General features: G+C 36.6%; 1 protein-coding gene across 1 annotated transcript in view; it reads left to right on the top strand.

Annotated features, from left to right (window-relative positions):
- Nucleotides 1-19,418, top strand: part of Tpr (translocated promoter region, nuclear basket protein) — a 66,755-nt gene that overhangs the window by 46,543 nt on the left and 794 nt on the right. The window contains exons 36-51 of the mRNA XM_021659470.2: nt 20-81; nt 844-1,052; nt 2,524-2,796; nt 3,638-3,786; nt 4,366-4,449; nt 6,937-7,131; nt 8,248-8,379; nt 8,622-8,712; nt 10,221-10,405; nt 11,418-11,486; nt 11,569-11,663; nt 13,061-13,167; nt 15,025-15,120; nt 15,264-15,420; nt 16,935-17,053; nt 19,248-19,343. Coding sequence (XP_021515145.1) covers nt 20-81; nt 844-1,052; nt 2,524-2,796; nt 3,638-3,786; nt 4,366-4,449; nt 6,937-7,131; nt 8,248-8,379; nt 8,622-8,712; nt 10,221-10,405; nt 11,418-11,486; nt 11,569-11,663; nt 13,061-13,167; nt 15,025-15,120; nt 15,264-15,420; nt 16,935-17,053; nt 19,248-19,343 — 2,119 coding nt within the window. The remainder of the gene's footprint in view (nt 1-19; nt 82-843; nt 1,053-2,523; nt 2,797-3,637; nt 3,787-4,365; nt 4,450-6,936; nt 7,132-8,247; nt 8,380-8,621; nt 8,713-10,220; nt 10,406-11,417; nt 11,487-11,568; nt 11,664-13,060; nt 13,168-15,024; nt 15,121-15,263; nt 15,421-16,934; nt 17,054-19,247; nt 19,344-19,418) is intronic.

Consider the following 19,418-nt stretch of genomic DNA (forward strand, 5'->3'; position numbering starts at 1 on the left):
ATGCTTTTCCTCTTTATAGGCCCCAGAGCAGCAGAGACAGATCACACTGAAAACTACTCCAGCTTCTGGTGAAAGAGGAATGTAAGTTTCAGTTCTTTTATAGTCTATCTTCAGAAGGTTGTCAAGTGTTATTTTCAATATGCTTTCATTCCTATGTGTAAAGCTTTAGTGACAGAACACCTGTGGCTTAGTTTGTGATTGCCTTCTAAGATAAGCGCCTACCTACTCCCTGTGACTCCCTGTGATGCTTCATGACAGGAATAAAAGTCTAGGCTGGGGCTGGAGAAATGCTCACCTGTGAAGAGCTCTGACCGTTCTCCAGAGGACCCAGGTTTCATTCCCAGCACCTACATATCTCACAACCATCCACAACTCCCAGGGATCCAGCCCCTTCTGGCCTCTTCGGGCACCAGCCACACACCCATATACATAAATCAAAAAGTGTTTTGTTTTCTTTTTCTTTAATTTTAGGTCTTTGTTGAGAATCAGTAATGCAACATTTCGGTGTTTTTTTCTGCATTGCCAGATTTTACCACTCTGGAACATTCCCTACAGCATTTAATGCTTAAATTTAAAATCTTTTTAGTAAAGTTTTAGAATTTTATGGCTAAAAAATAGAAAGCTATATTCAGTGTCTTTAAAACTGCTTAATTTAAACCTACCAAATCTATCCAAACCAAAGTTCAGAAACAAAGTAAGATCTGAACTGTGTTGAGGCAGTACTTGCTGAGCACTCACTTTAAAAAGTGCATGCTTTGCTCTTCGTAGAGTACATACATTTTACGAGGGATCATTAACATAATTTTTGTAACGAGATTATTTTTGGATTTTTCTTCCATGAAGTGCCAGCACATCGGACCCACCAACAGCCAACATCAAGCCAACTCCTGTTGTTTCTACTCCAAGTAAAGTGACAGCTGCAGCTATGGCTGGGAACAAGTCAACACCCAGAGCAAGTATCCGCCCGATGGTTACACCTGCAACTGTCACAAACCCAACCACTACACCAACAGCAACTGTAATGCCCACCACACAGGTGGAGTCACAGGAAGGTGAGTGAACTAACACACTGATTAGACCAATGACTTGCATGGATTTAGGATGAGAGCAGGTATTAGGTAAATGAAGTATATAAAGCTTAAGTCAGGTGTGGCAATAAAAGCAGTTAATATTCTGGATGTATGCTTTCTATGTATGTGCTTGATATTTTTTCCAGTAATAGGCATCGGTCTCGGGTACACATTCTTTAACCTATGTTATTCTCAGCTCTATTTATTTATTTGTTTGTTGTTTAGAAGGGCTCTAACTCATGATCCTTCTACCTCATAAGCATGTGCTATCAAACTGCCCAATATACTTACTGTCAATACAGTAATTTTCTTCCCTCTCTTCTGCTTTGCTTTGTTTTTAAGCATGCAAAGAGGGAGACTATATGCCTGTAGATACACTACTTTGCTTTCTGCAACCAGATACTCACTTCTAATGGCTAAGAAACATGCTATGAAAGCCACTTTGAAAAACCATAGTGTGAAATTGTTCTTTCAAGCCAAGAATCATTCTTTCACTGGAATTACCTGCATTTCTTTATGTTTTTTTTTTCCACTCTGTTTCCGTTGTAATTATAGTAATTAGATTATTGCACTTGATTTGATTTTTGCAAATAACTTTTTAATCTACTAGATTGGGAGTCTCAAAGTAGCATCACGTTCTTTTTCATTGTTCAGTCTCTTTTCTTAGTTTGAAAATACTCAATAAAAGGTTTGCTCAATCTCTTTTCTTAGTTCAAAAATAGATGTTCAATAAAAGGTTTGCAAGATCTTAAAATGCCTTGACATGTTAGAATTGAGTAAATCTTTCAAGTATTTAGAAATGTATGATGTAGCTGACTATTGGTGCTACTTATCTTTTACTATATCAGTCAGAAGCAGACAGGTGGGTGTATCTGAGTTCAAGACCAACCACAGTTCCCTAATGGGACCATGTCCCCAGACAAACAGTGTATGATATAAACACTCTGAAAATAATTTAATAAAAGATTAACAAATAGATAAACTTTTGTTGTTTACAGATGAGGAAGCTTGTTTTGTTTGTCTTTTGCATGATGCTTTGGATTAAACCCAGGGTCGGATACATGGTGTGCAAGCATGGTACCATTCAGTTCTCTACCCATTTCCAGTTTTCATGGTGTTGTTATGATACCTGTTAAAAACAAAATGAAGAAAATTTCTCACCATTTTCAGCTTCTTAATGTCAATTTTATTTGGTTATAATTTTAGTGGACCAATAGATGCAGGGACAGTTTCAAATGTGCATTTTAATTTAGCCAGCAAATATTATGTACTACTGTATTAGTCACATAGGCAATACAATGAAGAATGCATAACTTTTGCTCCCAAATTTTTGGATAGTAAATAATAAGACATATAAAAAAACAAGAGAATACAATTATGTCAAAGGATAGGGTGAGATTGTTAGGTTTCGGTAAGAGGAAGCCTACTTACTGAATATTACAATTATTTTCAGCTTTGCAGTCAGAAGGGCCGGTGGAACACGTTCCAGTATTTGGAAGTGCAAGTGGATCTGTTCGTTCTACTAGTCCTAATGTTCAGCCCTCCATTTCTCAGCCTATCCTAACTGTACAACAACAGACACAGGCTACAGCTTTTGTACAACCCACACAACAGAGTCACCCTCAGATTGAGCCTGCAAATCAAGAGTTGTCCCCAAACATAGTTGAGGTGGTACAAAGTTCACCAGTTGAACGGCCATCTACTTCCACAGCAGTATTTGGCACTGGTAAGATTTAATTTTGATATTTTCTGTTGTTTTGTTTTATGTTTATGGATGTTTTATATGTGTATATTTGTGTACCATGTATGTGCCTGGTATCCACAGAGGTCAAAAAGGAGGGCATCATATCCTCTGGAACTGGAGTGACAGTTGTGAGCTTTTATGTGGCTGTTGCGAATCAAACCTGGGTCCTCTGGAACAGGCAACCAGTGCTCTTAACTGGTTGCCTAAGATGGCTAAGCCATCTTCCAGACTGCTAAGATTAATTTTTTAAATGAAGCTGGAGTAGACCTATATATCTCAAATTTCTTGCATACAACATATCTTGACAATTTTCTCTCCAGTGTTATTGTGAAGAAAGCACATTATTTAGTTTTAATCATATTGGACCAGTAGATACAAGAACAGTTTAAAATATGCATTGATTTAGCTAAAAGAATGTGAATCTATTGTAAAATAGCCACAAATGTATTGTATATAGTAACTACTTTTAACATTCATACTTATATTAGGTAGATGTCAGTCATTTTTTATCATTAAGTAAAAGTTTTTCTTATCCCCCAGATATTTTGGGCTGTCTTTAGAAATAAAAAATAGTCAACATATTATATGTAAGTTAACGTGGATCCTAAAAACTAATGAAGATGCTCATTTTATATATTATATGAAGTGTAATTTTTGTTTTAAGGAGTTCTGGTTTGTAAACTTGTAAAAAGCAATTTATCAGTACAGTCACAATGACTCAAGTTATACAGGTTTGCTAACTTTTAAGACGATTTTTAATATTACCTTGTCTAAATGAAGTTACCATGTTCTGATTTGAGGTTTAAATTGTATAATCTGAAAGTTTCAGCTACCCCAAGTTCCTCCTTGCCAAAGCGTACTCGTGAGGAGGAGGAGGATAGCACCGTAGAAGGAGCAGACCAAGTCTCTGATGATACAGTAGAAATGCCCCTCCCCAAGAAGCTGAAGACAGTCACACCTGTGGGAACCGAGGTCTGTAATGTTCCTTCTGGGTGTTGTATTGCATGAGCAGGGTTAAGGGTTAGCTGTCAGTCATAGCCGATGGCAAATTACCTTCTGGGGTCATTAATGTATTATCTTAAAAATTCCTGAACCATAATGTTCTCGCTGATGGCTAAGGTATTTTGCAATTACCAGTTATTTATAGTCTTTTTAAATCTTTTCCTGAATTTCTTTCTGCTTTAGTAAAAGCAGAAACAAATCGAATTCTGTTTTTATAAGGAAGTTTAGTTTCATTGACATTTTACGTTCTTACTTGCCATTTGTTTCTAAGCTTATAGTTAGCCAAACTGACGTTTTTTTTTCCAACGATAGACTGTAATGAGTTAAGTTGTATACCAAAAAGTAATGGTGCTAAATGTTATTTGTACATATTGATGTTCCTAAGCAATATCTTGAAAAGTATGCTATGTGACTATATTTTTATATAAATAACATTTTTGTAATAACTTCAAAGAATTATAGATTTAACTTTTTATAGAAGAACTGGCAGAATGGGTGATGATTCATATAGTTGACTGATACAATAAGAAATAACCTATTATGATTTAGGAAGAAGGTATGGCAGAAGAAAGTACTGATGGAGAGGTGGAAACTCAAGCTTATAATCAGGATTCTCAAGATTCCATTGGAGAAGTGAGTAAAAACTTACTTAAGTAAAACTAATACAAATAAATTGATTTTTCATAGAGTTGATCTTGACCTATTGAAATACTGTGGATTTTTTAATTTGTTTTGTTTTTTGAGGTAGGCTTTCACTATGTAGCCTAGGCTAGCATCAATCTCAGACAATCCTGCCTTAGCCTTTCACATGTTAGAATCCCAGACATGTACTATCATATCTGGCACCTTACACTTTAAAACTGGTCTTTTTTTGTTTGTTTCTTTTGTATTTTGTTGTTGGAGACAGGGTTTCTCTGGAGCCCTGGCTATCCTAGAACTAGCTCTGTAGACCAGGCTGGCCTCCAACTCAGAGATCTGCCTGCGTCTGCTTCCCAAGTGCTGGGATTAAACAAGTGTGCCCACCACACCAAACAAAACTGGTCTTTATTTTTATAGGCATATGCTAGAACCAGTGCAATTCTATATTGTTTTGTTTCTGTGTGTTGTGCACAAACTAACATGTATGAGCAAAGATTTTTCTAAACACAATATTGTTTCCAGTAAGTATTGCTTTATAACTATGTTCCTGCTTACCTCTATCTATTAGAAGCTTTGTGCCTACGTGTGTCTTTAACGCTTCATTGCTTTGCTTCTCAAAAAAATACTATATTTTAAGGATTATAGAGTATCTAAACTCTTTTTTGCACTCAGGAGGAGAATTCATGTCATTAATATTAACACAGAGTAATCATTAACTTATTACTAAAAAACTAACATAATTACTAGAACAACCGTCTTTATAGGGGAAAAACTAATGCCAAGATAAGTTACAGGACCAGGTTCACACAACTTTGGACTTGGGAATTTAACCCACACTGTAGTTCCTCCCATCCTCTTAAGCATGAAAGCATAGTTTCTTGATAAACTTACAGGATCATGTTACTGTGAAATTAAGGAATTGAAGCTAACTATTAGTAACATAGATTACCAGTTTAGTTTCCGAGAGGCATTAATATTCTAAGTTAACTTTACCATTGCTTTGATTTACAATGTAAAACTGAGCCTGTATGCACATTATAAATGGCATTTCATGTATTTTGGACTATCATGTTTAAAGAACCTAGACATTTGAAATGAAGCCTACATTTCTGTTTTATTGCCAGCCTTGGTTAAATTATCTTCAAATCTATGAAAAGCTGTTTCTTAAGACTGTCAAGTTATTTTCACTCAAACATACCATTAACTTCTTATTAAATATGGCTTTTTCTTATATAAGCAAGTCACTTTAGTAACACTTAATTATAATATAACTTCAATTTTCCCCATTATGACACATGTAATTTTTCATAAGTTTCTTAATTCATAGATGCTATTAGTTCATATGAAAAATGGATTTACTGAGTGCTTAAGCCAAAAGTTACATGTTTAAATAAATGTTAGAAATTTTTGTTAATACCAGTTTATTTTGATAGTGAACAAAATGTGGAAAGTATTAAGCAAAGATTTAGTATCTAGCATATGCTGAGTATCCCTTATCCAAAATATATAGTGGAAAGTAATTGCACAAAGATTTATTTAATATCTAGTATATGCTGAGTTTCCCTTATCCAAAATATTTAGTGCCAACAGCATTTCATACAGACTTTGGACTATTTTGTCTAGAGACCAGCAGAAATCGTCACTTTGGATGATTGTCACTCTCGATGTTGTTTTGTTTGTTCATGTGTCGAGAGAAGCTGAGGTTCTTGTAAGGAATTATGGCTTGAGCACGTCATGTGCTAAGCACTTCGGGTGCCTTGGTTACGTATTGAGCGGTTCTCTCGGCCTTCCTAGCTCTTGCTCTGCTTGTCTTCAGAGGATGGTCTGAGAAATAACCTGACCAAAGCTTTACAGAGCTTTGTTTGTACAGGGCTTTGCCACATTGAGACTGAAAAATATAGCCATCTACAATTCCTTTTCATTTTTAATTAAAATGTAATTGCACCTTCCTCTATCCCTTTCCTTTCTTCATCCCCTCCCAAGTATCCTTCCCCCAGTCCTTCCATGTGTTCCCTCCCCTTTCAAATTGACAGCCTCTTCCCCATTTATTAAATACAACCAGAGTCCCATTTTTGTTTTTTGTGCTTCAGACTTTTGTGTGTGTTGGATATCCAGTTGTGGGGTCATCCCTGGGGTAGGCTAACTCTCCCTGTCTCAGCAATTACCAGTTGCCTGAAGTTTCTTATCTCGCAGGGTGTGACCTTGTGAGTTCTTTTTGTTTACTTACTTTATTGCTGCATATGCCTGTTCTGTGACCCCTTCCCACTGTATCTCCACTTCTTTCAAGTGCTCTGTGAGTGCTTAGAAAGTTTCAGGTTCCAGTTTCAGTATGTGTATTGCCTGGTGTTTCAAGGCATAATCAGTGTGGTTGGGTAAAATTGTTTTGTTTTTGTTTTTTAAGACAATAGAGATATTTTATTTTATTGAGTGTATATACAGATTATTTCTAGTTTGGGTAAAATACCTTTTCAACTTTTAAAGGGAGTCACCCAGGGAGATTATACACCTATGGAAGACAGTGAAGAAACTTCACAGTCTCTACAAATAGATCTTGGACCACTTCAGTCAGATCAGCAAACTACTTCTTCCCAGGATGGTCAAGGCAAAGGAGATGATGTGATTGTAATTGACAGTGATGATGAAGAAGATGATGAAGAAAATGATGGAGAACATGAAGTGAGTTTGGTATTGAGAAGATTGAGTGTTTATAAGCCTTTCATCTGCCTCCCCTTTAAACTCACCTTTCAGAGCTGGGGCTCAGACCCAGGGCATTGTGCATGTTGGCCTTGAGCTCTGGATCTTCTTACCTCCAGCTATGTGCTGGGATCAGTCAGTGTTGTAAGTCATTGGCACTTGTGATCAATAACTAGTGAATTCTCATTCCCAGTCAGTTTCAATGGATTATCAAGTTTTTCTCTTAGGCTGATTGGTTTAGGAATGTGACATTATGTATTAAAGAAATCAAAGAGCCAGTGATGAATAATCAGTTTTTAATCTTTTTGTTTGTCTTGTTTGGGGGAATTATTTTGTTATTGCCTGGAGGTAGGATTTTGGTATATAGCCTAAGCTTGCTAGGAACTCCCAAAACTTCTTCGGCTCCAGACACCTGAATGCTGGGATTATAGAAATATGTGGTGGCCTGACCAGCTTGTTTGTTTTTGTAAATGTTGCTGTGCCATTGAGAATTTTTTCTCAAATACCATCTTCAGTCTTAGTAAGAAAAAAAAAAATGGCTATATGAATCTAATGATACATACTCTTGTTTCTGGAGAGAAAAAGAAAAGACTGGAGTTGGTAGTTGTTTTGTTTGTTTGCTTGCTTGTTTGTTTTTTCTTTTGGCAGCCTGTACCATTTACAAAGTAATTAGGCCATCACCTATATCAAGTGAGTTTTAGGGGAGAATTTGGTATTTTCTTACTTTAGGATTTAATTTTATACTGTTGATTTCTTACTTTTAGATTCTTTGCCAAAAAAAAAAAAAACCAACATATTTTCAAAACTGGAATTGTTTTATTTTTTTTTTCTTTAATTTTACTCATTGGATAGAAATAATATGTACTACTTGGCATTTGATTGACTATTACTTTTGTACAATTTCATGAAAACAGTTCAGAATCAATCACTATTAATTCTGTAAAATGTTAATAGTTTTTTTCTTTGCTGTGAAACTAAACCTACAAAATTCTTGAAACACTCCTATATCCTGATCAATAGTAGTCACTTAATTGAGGTGTTAGGATGTGTGAAACAAGTGGGCCTACACTTGCTTCACACTTGGACTTTTTCTTTTAGGATTATGAAGAAGATGAAGATGATGATGAGGATGAAGAAGACGACACGGGGATGGGAGATGAGGGTGAAGATAGTAATGAAGGAACTGGTAGTGCAGATGGTAATGATGGATATGAAGCTGATGATGCTGAGGTAACTGGTTAGAGTTGTGACTGTTTCCTTAAAAGCTGTGCTTAGAAAGCTTGCTGCTTTCCTGTGAGAGAAAAGCTTGTGTTACCAGGATAATAAAAGTCTTTATACCGTTGGAGTTTTGTTTGTTTGGCTTGCTTGGTTTGGTTTTCCTCTGGTTTGTTTGCTTTTAATCATTTGGTGTAGCTTTTTTTTTTTTTAAGCTATTCATTTGATTTGCCTCAGTCATTACATTTTGTTCTTAGGGTGGTGATGGGACTGATCCAGGTACAGAAACAGAAGAGAGTATGGGTGGAACTGAAAGTAATCAGAGAGCTGCTGATTCTCAAAACAGTGGTAAGATCATTAATCTTTTCATAGAATATACTTTCAATATGAAACAACCCTAGTAAATTGGTAACAGGATAGGGTATTATTAAAAATTTTCTGCTTTCCTGATGTATCCTATTAGATGCCATTATACTGTCTGTCTAGCTCTTTGAACTATTATAAAAGTCAAATATCTTGGATTCTCTAATGTAGCACAAAGCCATTTGCTGCTGCTGCTGCCTTTACTACCTAGAATAATTAAAGCAAGGATGGGTGGCAGCTCCCAGCCAAAAGAGGTCAGTCCAGTCAAATTGCATGTTTTAAAATTTGTGTATACTTGTTTGTCTTTAGGAAATATCACTAAAAACTTAGTTTTTTAGGAGAAGATATTCTTAAGCATTTTTCCCAAATATAACACATATAGATGTTCTGTAAGACTTATTTGTGGGGGGTTGGATATTTTTTGTAGTCAAACAAAATTAAGTCTAGTAGTCTGAGTAAACTTAGTTAGGTTTAGTCAATTTTTAAAGTTATTTAGGGGCTAGAGAGATAGTTCAGTGATTAAGACTACTCTTAAAAAAAAGGTACCAGGTTCAGACCCCAGCACTCAACATGGAGATCCACAATAATTCCACTTCCAGAGGATCTGACACCCTCTTGCAGCCTTCATGGACACCAGGCATGCATGTATTGTACAGACATACATGCATGCAAAAACATTCTTATACAAAAAATAAAAGTAATTTCTTTTTGTTAAGTCACTTCTCTGTGGCTACCTTTATTTATCCTGAATTCTTAAACAAAATTTAAGTTAATGATCTGAATCACAGAAAAGTAAATACCAAATGCTAGGATAAGGTTCTGATTCTAGATCAAATTCATAAACTATTAATTCTCTGGTAGCTTACATCCCAGCAGAAGATCTAGACACCTGAGTAGCATTTGGAATTTGAAGTTGAGGAGAACCAAATTATAAAAATATCACTAGTAAAGCTTTTCATCTTGATTGACTGAAACACTTTTTTTTACAAAGCTAAGTAGTTTGTACACTTTATTAAGAATAATATTGGGAAAGAGGGATGATAGTGCTTAAGAGCATCCATTGCCCTTCCAGTGGACCTGAGGTTGGTTCCTGTGTTAGGGCTGTATGCCACCTGTACTCATGCTCCAGGGGATCCACCACTTCTTTTCGCTTCCATAGGCACACAGACACACATAAGCACACTTAATACTGAGTATTTGCTTTATCATATGTGGGGCTAAGCGCTTACATCCAAGTTTGAATCTTGAAGGGAGTTTACTTACTTGCATGCCATCTGTTCTGTTAACCACAAAAAGTGAGACATAGAGGTACATGTCTATACTGCCAGCACTTGGGAGATAGGAAGATCAATAGTTCAAGGCCAGTCTACTACATAACAAGTTTGAAGACAGCCTGGACTCTGTGGGACCATGTCTCAAATCTCCAAGAAAAACTAATTGGAAGTAAAGACCATGTAAGGCTTGGTTTCCAAACTGAAGTCTTTCTTTCGTAGGAGAAGGAAGCACAAGTGCAGCAGAATCATCTTTCTCTCAGGAGGTAGCTAGAGAACTGCAGCCCACGTCAGCATCTGAGAGACAGCCCCCACGAGCACCACAGTCACCAAGGCGCCCACCACATCCTCTACCCCCACGCCTGACCATTCATGCTCCGCCTCAGGAGTTGGGGCCACCAGTTCAGGTATTAAAGAAGCCAGCTTCAGAAAAGGGCAACTTCTAAGATGTGACTTTTCCATTAGACTCTATTCCTTCCCTCCTTTCATCCATCTGTCCTTCCTGATGTTAAATGAATTTTTAATGTTTTGGCATACTGTAAGAAATTATTTTTAATTGAAACTAATCTCTACTTTCTAAATATAACAGTTTTCATTCACAACTGAGTTAACATTTGGAAATATGGCTTGAGAAACACTGCATATATATTAAAGTGATTATGATCATAGCAAGTAAAATTCTGATTACTATTATTATATGCTTAAATTTTTTTCTTAGATTTTATTTAATGTGAAATGCATTTTGCCAGCTTAGTAACATTTATTGTGAACATTTCTTCCTATAAGGTGCACACATTTTTAAAAATTATTGTTTCTACCTAACTTTTTTTTACATTTAAAATCAAAATATTTCCACTTAGTTAATTAATGACCCTGTATATTCAGCATGGAGTAAGTTTGGCCATGTCTTAGTCAGAATATGGCAGGGAACATACAAAGGTTAACTACCTTGGTTCTCACACTTGACACGGCGAATGTATTGAGAACCAACCATTATGTAGAAATCAAGCTAAAATAAGTGGAAATAACTTCATATTTGAAAATACAAAGTCTAAAGGAATTGTGTGTGGATGTCACAAAGCTTTCAGTCTGCAAATTCATGAGTAAGTCAGTTGGAAAACCTCACTTGTTAATATTTTCAGTCAAGGTGACAAGGACTAAATGTATGTACATGTTTAAATTAAATATTATATTTTTTGGTGCATAAATATCTTTGGTAACAACTTTGATATTTATAATAGGTACATAGTTAATTTAGTTAAGTTACATAGTTCATAGTTACATTGCTAATTTAGAAATGTCCTGTTAATTATAAATCTTCTACAATTAGTTATTTCATTACCAGATTAATAAATTGTGGCTTGGGTGTTTGTTTTATTGCCTGATTCATTAAAACAAGTGTAATTCCTTTTCTTACAGAGGATTCAGATGACTCGGAGGCAGTCTGTAGGGCGTGGCCTTCAGTTAACTCCAGGAATAGGTGGCATGGTTAGTATCTAGCCATCCTGTGTCCAGTTAATCCAAATGTGTGTGGTTGCGTCTGTTAAATCCTGTGTTTTCTCTGTGCCAGCAACAACACTTTTTTGATGATGAAGACAGAACAGTTCCAAGTACCCCAACTCTTGTGGTGCCACATCGCACAGATGGGTTTGCTGAAGCGATTCAGTGAGTTGATGAAGTGGAATGTTTGGTGACTCGTTGGCTGCTTTCTGTTTACCTCATAATTAGTTTTTTGGATATATTATTTGTAGAGTCCTACCCTACTTGTCCACTAACATGTCCCTGAAATAGGAGGATCATGAAAAAGTAGTGTTGAGGAAGACAGTATAGGATGAATAAAATATATCTTTCTAGTAAGACAGGAAGTTTGACAGTGCTTTAGAATGCAGTTTCTACAATCAGAGTGCTGGTGTTTGAAATTTGTCTCGAGGGCTTCCTCACAAGAGAGGGTCCTTGCTGTCCTTTCTTCTGGGTAACCTCATTTTACTGATAATGCAGTTTTGTACTTACAAGTTTAGGTACTACCAAACATATAAATGCTCTTGGTGCTGGGAAAAGTGTTGGTCCTTACAGTTGTCATGGTAGATAGTGCATCGTGAAAGCTCAGGGTATGAGTAACCGGCTGTAACCTAACAACCTAGACAGTGGCAGTGTTCGTGGTAATCTTGTTAATACAGATGAAGGAATTACTCCAACAACTAATAAGGGTTTTATAATTTCTAGTGGTTACTTAGGATTTCTATGCATTATTTAATCCTTATAACTCTGAGGATAGATGCTGATGTTGCCTGTGAGGACTACCACTCCACAAACACCATTGTCACCAATTTGAGCACCAGTTCTCCGACAAGACCCTTTTATGAAGAAGTTTTGGATTTAAGTAGCTGTGAACCACTTGAGATGTGGGGCCAAGTAAACAGCCTGGAAATTAGAGACATAATATAGGAGTGCCTGAGGTTTGTTTGAAATTAGCCTGAATGAAAAGGCTTTAGCTAAAACAGTATACATTTGAGTGGAAATGAAAACTCAGGTAATTACAGTGGTATAATCTATTAGCATGTGAAATATGGGTAGCTAAGAAAAAATGAAAGGAATGGCAGATTCAGAAGTGAAGCTGAGTTTTCTGTTCTGAATAAGCAATGGGATATATGGTATTAGGATGGGGAGAAACCAGTTGATCTAGTCTCCTAATGCTAGAATTTTTCTAAATCTTAGAGATAGATTTTAAATTTACAAATAGGCTATAAAGGTTCTTATTTATATTACTAAACACTGAAAACTAAAATGTTAAAAAAGAAAACTTTTTGTTATTAAGCTTCCTGTTGCATATGTCTGTGTTTCAGGCAAGTTCAAAAAATTCTAGAGAAGCTAAAAGTTAAATAAATCACAAGTTACTTCTATTATTAAATTTATTGACAATTTCTTTGCAAAAATATTCTTTATTGCATTGTTTTCATTGTTTCCTTCCCTGTTTATTGAACCCCTCCCTTTTAATAGCCGTTTTCTTTGTAAGTTAAACAGATATCATTAAATTACCCATTGGATTAATTTTTGCCATTTAGTTCCCCACAGGTTGCTGGTGTTCCTAGATTCCGATTTGGGCCACCTGAAGACATGCCACAGACAAGTTCCAGTCACTCTGATCTTGGCCAGCTAGCTTCTCAAGGAGGTAAAATAGCCAAACCTGAGGTTTCTTAAGTGCATGTATGGGTAGAAGTTAGTAAGTTCTGATTTTCTTTAAGTTGCTACCAATATCATTCTTGTCCTAAATTACAAAGCTACCAACATGGCTCTTATTAAGAATTGCCTTTTCTAATAAATATCTCTTCAGCAAGTATTAGTTTCTTTAGCCTAAAGACTTTTTGTGGTTTGTTTGTTTGGGGTTTTGGATTTTTTTAGTTTAATTTCTTTTATAATTTATTCACTTTACATCTCAATTGTAGACTCCCTCATCTCCTCCCAGTCCCATCCTCCCTCCCTATTCCTCTCCCTAGTCCTCAAAAAGGGGAGCCGTACTCCCCTAACATCTGACCCCAGCCTATCAGGTCTTATTAGGATTGCCTGTATCCTCTTCCTCTGTGGCCTGGCAAAGACCCCTGACTAGGGGGAAGTGCTCAAAGAACAGGCAACAGAGTCCATGTCATAGAGAGCCCCTGCTCCCCTTACTAGGAAACACACATGGAGACTGAGCTGCCTGTTGGCTACATCTGAGCAGGAGGTCTAGGTCATCCTCTTCATGTGTGGTCCTTGGCTGGTGCATCAGTCTCTGCAGGCCCGCATGGGCCCAGATTTGTTGGCTTTGTTGGTCTTCTTTTGGAGCTTCTGTCCACTCTGGGTCCTTCTATTCCCCCTGCTCTTTCTGAGGACTCCTGCGCTATGCCCGAAGTTGTGGCATCTTCTTCGAACCCCTGCTGGGTGGAGTCTTTCAGAGAACATTTATGCTAGACTCCCATCCTGTTCCCTCTCTTCAACCACTGGTTTTTGTATTTGTTTATTGTCTTAATTACTACTCTATTGCTGTGATGAAACACCATGGCCAAAGCAACTTATAAAAGGAAGCATTTAAGTGGCTTGCTTACAGTTTCAGACGATTAATCTGTTATCATGACAGAAAGCATGGCACAGGCAGACATGGTGCTGGAAGAGTAGCTGAGAGCTTTACATCCTGATCCACACTGGGTTTGGGGGACACAGAGCTTGGCGTGTGCTTTAGAAACCTCAAAGCCTGCCCCAGTGACATATCTCTTCACAAGGCCAAAACTCCATCACGGCTATACCTCCTGATCCTTCCCAGACACTTCAGCTAACTAGAGACCAAGTAGTCAAACACATGAGCCTATTGGGGCCATTTTCTTTCAGATCACCACATACACACATAGATGTGTGTTGAACCAACAAATACACTAAAAATTGCCAGCCATTTTAAGTTTAGTAGTGCAGTGTATTTTTTTGTTTACAATTTGAGAGTTGTGACATACGTATTTAGATAGATGGCTAATTAGACTTTCCCAGTTAACATTTACTTTAAAGATAAAGCTTGATATAAAATAAAATGACCCAAAAATTAAGTAGTGAAGGTACATGATACCTGTGTGTGAATTATGCTGTTTGTGGAATTATCATTTAGTCCATAGGTGAAATTCGGTATATTTCTGGGAAACTGGCATTTGGCACTTGAAAAGAGAAGGCTAATAAGCCACAACTAACTCACATTGTAACTGTAGGGTAAGTTTAATTAAGCTTCACCCTCAGAAAGGTTTAGTACCTTGGCAGTTAGGTGAGGAATAGATTTCAACATAGTAGTAGTTGTTCGTAGTTGGATAGTCCATAAAATTAATGATTTAGGGATACTTTAATTAATGTTAAAGAATTTAAAAGAGGTGATGAATATGTATTGAGAGCTTGATTTTTGCTTGATAGAACAACTAAATTATGAGCTTCAAAAAAGTGTATGCTTTGTATTAGTTTTTTCCTTTGGCATTTTATGTTCTTTCAGTTATTCATTGATACTCAAAATTGTCTCTAGGCTTGGGAATGTATGAAACGCCCCTTTTCCTAGCTCATGAGGAAGAGTCTGGTGGCCGCAGTGTTCCCACTACTCCTCTCCAAGTAGCAGCCCCAGGTTGGTGCCAGACAGTTGAGGACATTTGTTTTGTTTTGTTTTGTTTTGTTTTTTTATTGGTGACACAGAACACCATGAAACCAATTTTCGCTCAAAATCAATGAACCACAAAGGTAAATTTATTTATTCTTCTTCTTTCTAAGTGACTGTGTTTACTGAGAGTACCACCTCTGATGCTTCAGAACATGCCTCTCAGTCTGTTCCAATGGTGACAACGTCCACAGGCACTTTGTCCACGACAAATGAAACAGCCACAGGTGACGATGCAGATGAAGTGTTTGTAGAGGCAGAGTCAGAAGGGTATGACTTTTCTTTGGTTTTGTTTGCTGTAGGTTCATTATGTCGTCATAATTGTTCACTTTAGCAAGAAGATACCTGTTTTCAGTGGTTTCTGAACCCCAAGGAAAAGCCAGGACATGTATTTGGAAAAGCTGCTTTGCAATCATAACATTATCAGCTTCAAAATTGGGGTTTCTGTGAGAGGCGGCTTTAAAAACCTCCTCTAAAGAGGAGGCTTTATTGAGGGCTGGAGAGATAGTTCAGTGGTTAAGAGCACCGACTGCTCTTCCAGATGGGCCCAGGTTCAATTCCCAGCATCCATATGGCAGCTCACAACTGTCCTATTCCAGGCAATCCGACACCCTCACATAGACATACATGTCAATGTCAAAACACCAGTATAGATAAAATAAAAGTTAAAAAAAAAAACATTATTGAAAACTTTTTTTTTATTATTCTAAGGAAAGAATTTGCTAGCAAGAGCCCATGGGTAGTAGTTTTGGAGAGCTAAATCTCAAACTGGAATCTAATTTTTCTAAAATGGGAATTTTGTACTGTTTAGTAGTCAGAAACATTGCTAGTATAACAGATTTTCTGCTTAAGAGTTCAAGGACTGGATTTTATTTGATAACACTCCATAAGCCAGGTCTGCTATAATAATAGGTAAAAAGCCGGTCTGTCTGTGTTTTTTAACATTGGTACTTAATTTCAAGGAGGTTACCAGTCCCACTGAGAACACTAGTGTTACCAACCCTACATCTTTTCAGGTCGCTTTACATTTGTCTTCTCAACCACACAGTATTCCTAAAATTATCACTTCCATCATAGAAATTAAGTTCAGAGCACATTAACAGTAATTGGCTTAGACTGTCCTACTGATAACCAGCTGACACCTTAATTTCAGCACCAAGCTATTTAACCTCCCCATCTTGCAACCTCAGGTGTGTTAGGTAAGTTGTTGCTAGAAACTGTGCTAATATTTGCAGATTATAAAAAAAAGAGAAAAAGATTAGGCCAGATTCAGGTCTTTTGCTATCTACTCTCATGTGATTCTTAAAGGGAGACAAATGAAAATACAGGCACTCAGGTAGGAACTCTCATACCCACAGCTTGTTAGACCTGTGTTAGTCCTCACATTGGCTTAGTGATCGCTGGAACTAGTTGTGAATAACTCTTGCCTTCCTAGAATATTGTTTGGGAGTGTATCAAGCGTACTTTATTTTCTGTGAGTTTTAAGAACATAAACATGCTTGTTAAATAGAAAAGAAGGGTTGCTGAAACAGTAGGGGGAAAAGTAAAATTGGAGAATATCCTAATAAGAAAGGAGTGAAAGGAAAACAACACATCTTCACCCCGTGCTTCGTCTTCTGCTAAAACAAACAAACAAAAAACTTGGCAGCATATAGCCAAGTCTAATTCTTAGTTAAAACTAGAACTCTGGAACTAGTTACAAAGTAAATCATAAAGAACTTAGGAATATTTAGGATATAACCTAAATTCAGTTTTACATTTTCTGATCAATTTTTTTTTCTTAGTATTAGTTCAGAGGCAGGCCTAGACATTGATAGCCAGCAGGAAGAGGAGCCTGTCCAAGCATCTGATGAATCAGATCTTCCTTCGACCAGCCAGGATCCTCCTTCTAGCTCCTCTGCAGGTAAGTACTGTTCCCATGAAGCTTGTATTCATTGCCCTTGCCTGCAGAGATACTAAACAGACAGCTCTCGTGTTCAACTCCTGATGTTTAAAACACATTACTTCCAGTGGAAATTTTATCATTGAAAGGAACTTGGTTTGTACTGCATTACTATTGCACAGATATTCTGGCATTGATAATCAGAGACATGAAGGAGGTGGTCCACACCAATGGTGTTTGCACAGGTCCTGTAAAATATTTGGATCTTTTAAATGTGCTACTTATTCTGGTTTCTTCTCAGATTATGTGAATTGTTCACCTTTTTAAAGGTGCTAATTAAATTGGAAGGGATGCTTGTGAACTGGGAAGGAATCTAAAGATTCCTTCTGTTTGAACCAGAGCAGAATGATCTATAGGGTTGAAAGATGGGACTCTATTTCAAAAACCATTTTTGAAATTCACTAATTTAAAGAGTCATCTTTTAATTTTTTAATTTAATTTTGAAAAAAAGATGTCTTTCCTATAGTAAAAGTTACTTCTACAGGATTTGGGGAGTTTTTGTTTGTTTTTTTTTGTTTTTTGTTTGTTTATCTTGTTTTGGTAACAGCATCTATTGAGTATTGGCTATTCTAAGCCTTTTACATATATTACTTGATTCTCACAATAACACAATTTGGTAGTGATCCATTCTCATATTGTAAATATGAGGACTAAAGAAAGCATAGGAAGGTTAAATTATTTCTCAAGGTCATGTAACTTTATGCTAGGCTTTTTATCACAGAATGTATAGGCAGTTCACCTACAGTTTTGAGGAAATGCAGTACTTCACATCCACTCTATTATTTCTTTATGTTATTTTTAAATTTCTATAAAACATTCATATGTTGAGCACGACTTTCTTCATTATATTTTACAGTCACATAACTTTGCTGTCCTAAAATATCATCTTAGTCCTTTTAGTTGCTTTTCTATGACATGTCAACCAGTTGGCCAACATCTCTAAGTTCAACTCCCACCCACGCCCATATTTCAGCAGCTAGCTACTTTACATAACCACATTCCCTACTGAACCTTAAAGTTAGAACTGCAAATAATATATGTAAATTGTAATTCTTAGCTTTATGTAAAAAGGATCAGAAATTATAGGTAGGATAATTATTAGCCCTGTGAATCGTCTCTGAGAATTGTTTTTCCTCTATAGTAGAATTAATACTAGTTACCAAACTACCCCCTTTGTGAGAAAATGTGATTGGTTATTCCTAAAAAATAGAATGTCTTTACATTAATTTTATTATGGGTATCACTGTGCCCCTCTGCCTGACTGGGTTCTCATTCAGAAAATTTGAATGTTTAACATAGCAGGGAATTTCACAGACTGTGTGGCCAAGAAAATGACATTTGGAAAGGTATCAAAGCTATGTGGTTGTATGAAGTACCATAAGCCAATAGGTTATTTAAGACATTCAAAGTCAGAAGGAGATCATTGTGACTTGAGCAGAATGAGGATTGATATTGAGGAGCATAAGAGAGAAATGATGAAGAAAAGTCAGGTAGATCTTCATAATTGCTTTGAGTTTCATGGAGATAGAACACAATTGAAATTCTCCACATAGTTAAATGACATGGCAGTTGATTTGGCCATGGTGTATAAGAGAGAATAAAATTTAATTATGATCAGAAATAGCCAAATTTGGAAGTTGTTTCAATGCATAGTAAAGACAATGACTAGGACAGAATACACATGTGAATATGACAAGTTTACTTAAATCTGAGCTGACAGAATTTGCTAATGACTAGGTTTGACGTATTAGACAAAGCTATTATTCAGATATGTTACAGTCTGACTTCTCAGGGACCTGATTCTTTGTTGCCACAATATTCCCTTGCCCCAACAATTAATTGAATGATTGAATAAATAAATTCAAATGATTTTTTTTCTCTTAAGTTTTTGAGATGTTTTTATGGTAATATTTTTGTTTTTTTAAGCCTATATAATTGTATAGTTCCCTTCACTCTTAAGAAGCAAACTTGAGCCCAGCGTGGTGGCACACACCTGTTATCCCAGCACTCAGGGAGGCAGAGGCAGACATATCGCTTGAGTTTTAGGCCAGCTATGTCTAGAAAGCAGGTCCAGGACAGCCATTGTCTGTGTATTATTGTAGCTGTTTTCTTAGTTGCTTAACTTGCTTTCCTTATGTCATAACGCTTTCTATAGATACTAGTAGTAGTCAGCCGAAGCCTTTCAGACGAGTAAGACTTCAAACAACATTGAGACAAGGTGTTCGTGGTCGTCAATTTAACAGACAGAGAGGTAAGCATGTGCATTAAGTTTCTAAAGTGTCATATAAAGCTTGATTAAGTGTCAGTTATAAGGATTGATTCATAA

The sequence above is a fragment of the Meriones unguiculatus genome, chromosome 11, assembly GCF_030254825.1.
Source record: "Meriones unguiculatus strain TT.TT164.6M chromosome 11, Bangor_MerUng_6.1, whole genome shotgun sequence".
Classification (NCBI taxonomy): domain Eukaryota; kingdom Metazoa; phylum Chordata; class Mammalia; order Rodentia; family Muridae; genus Meriones; species Meriones unguiculatus.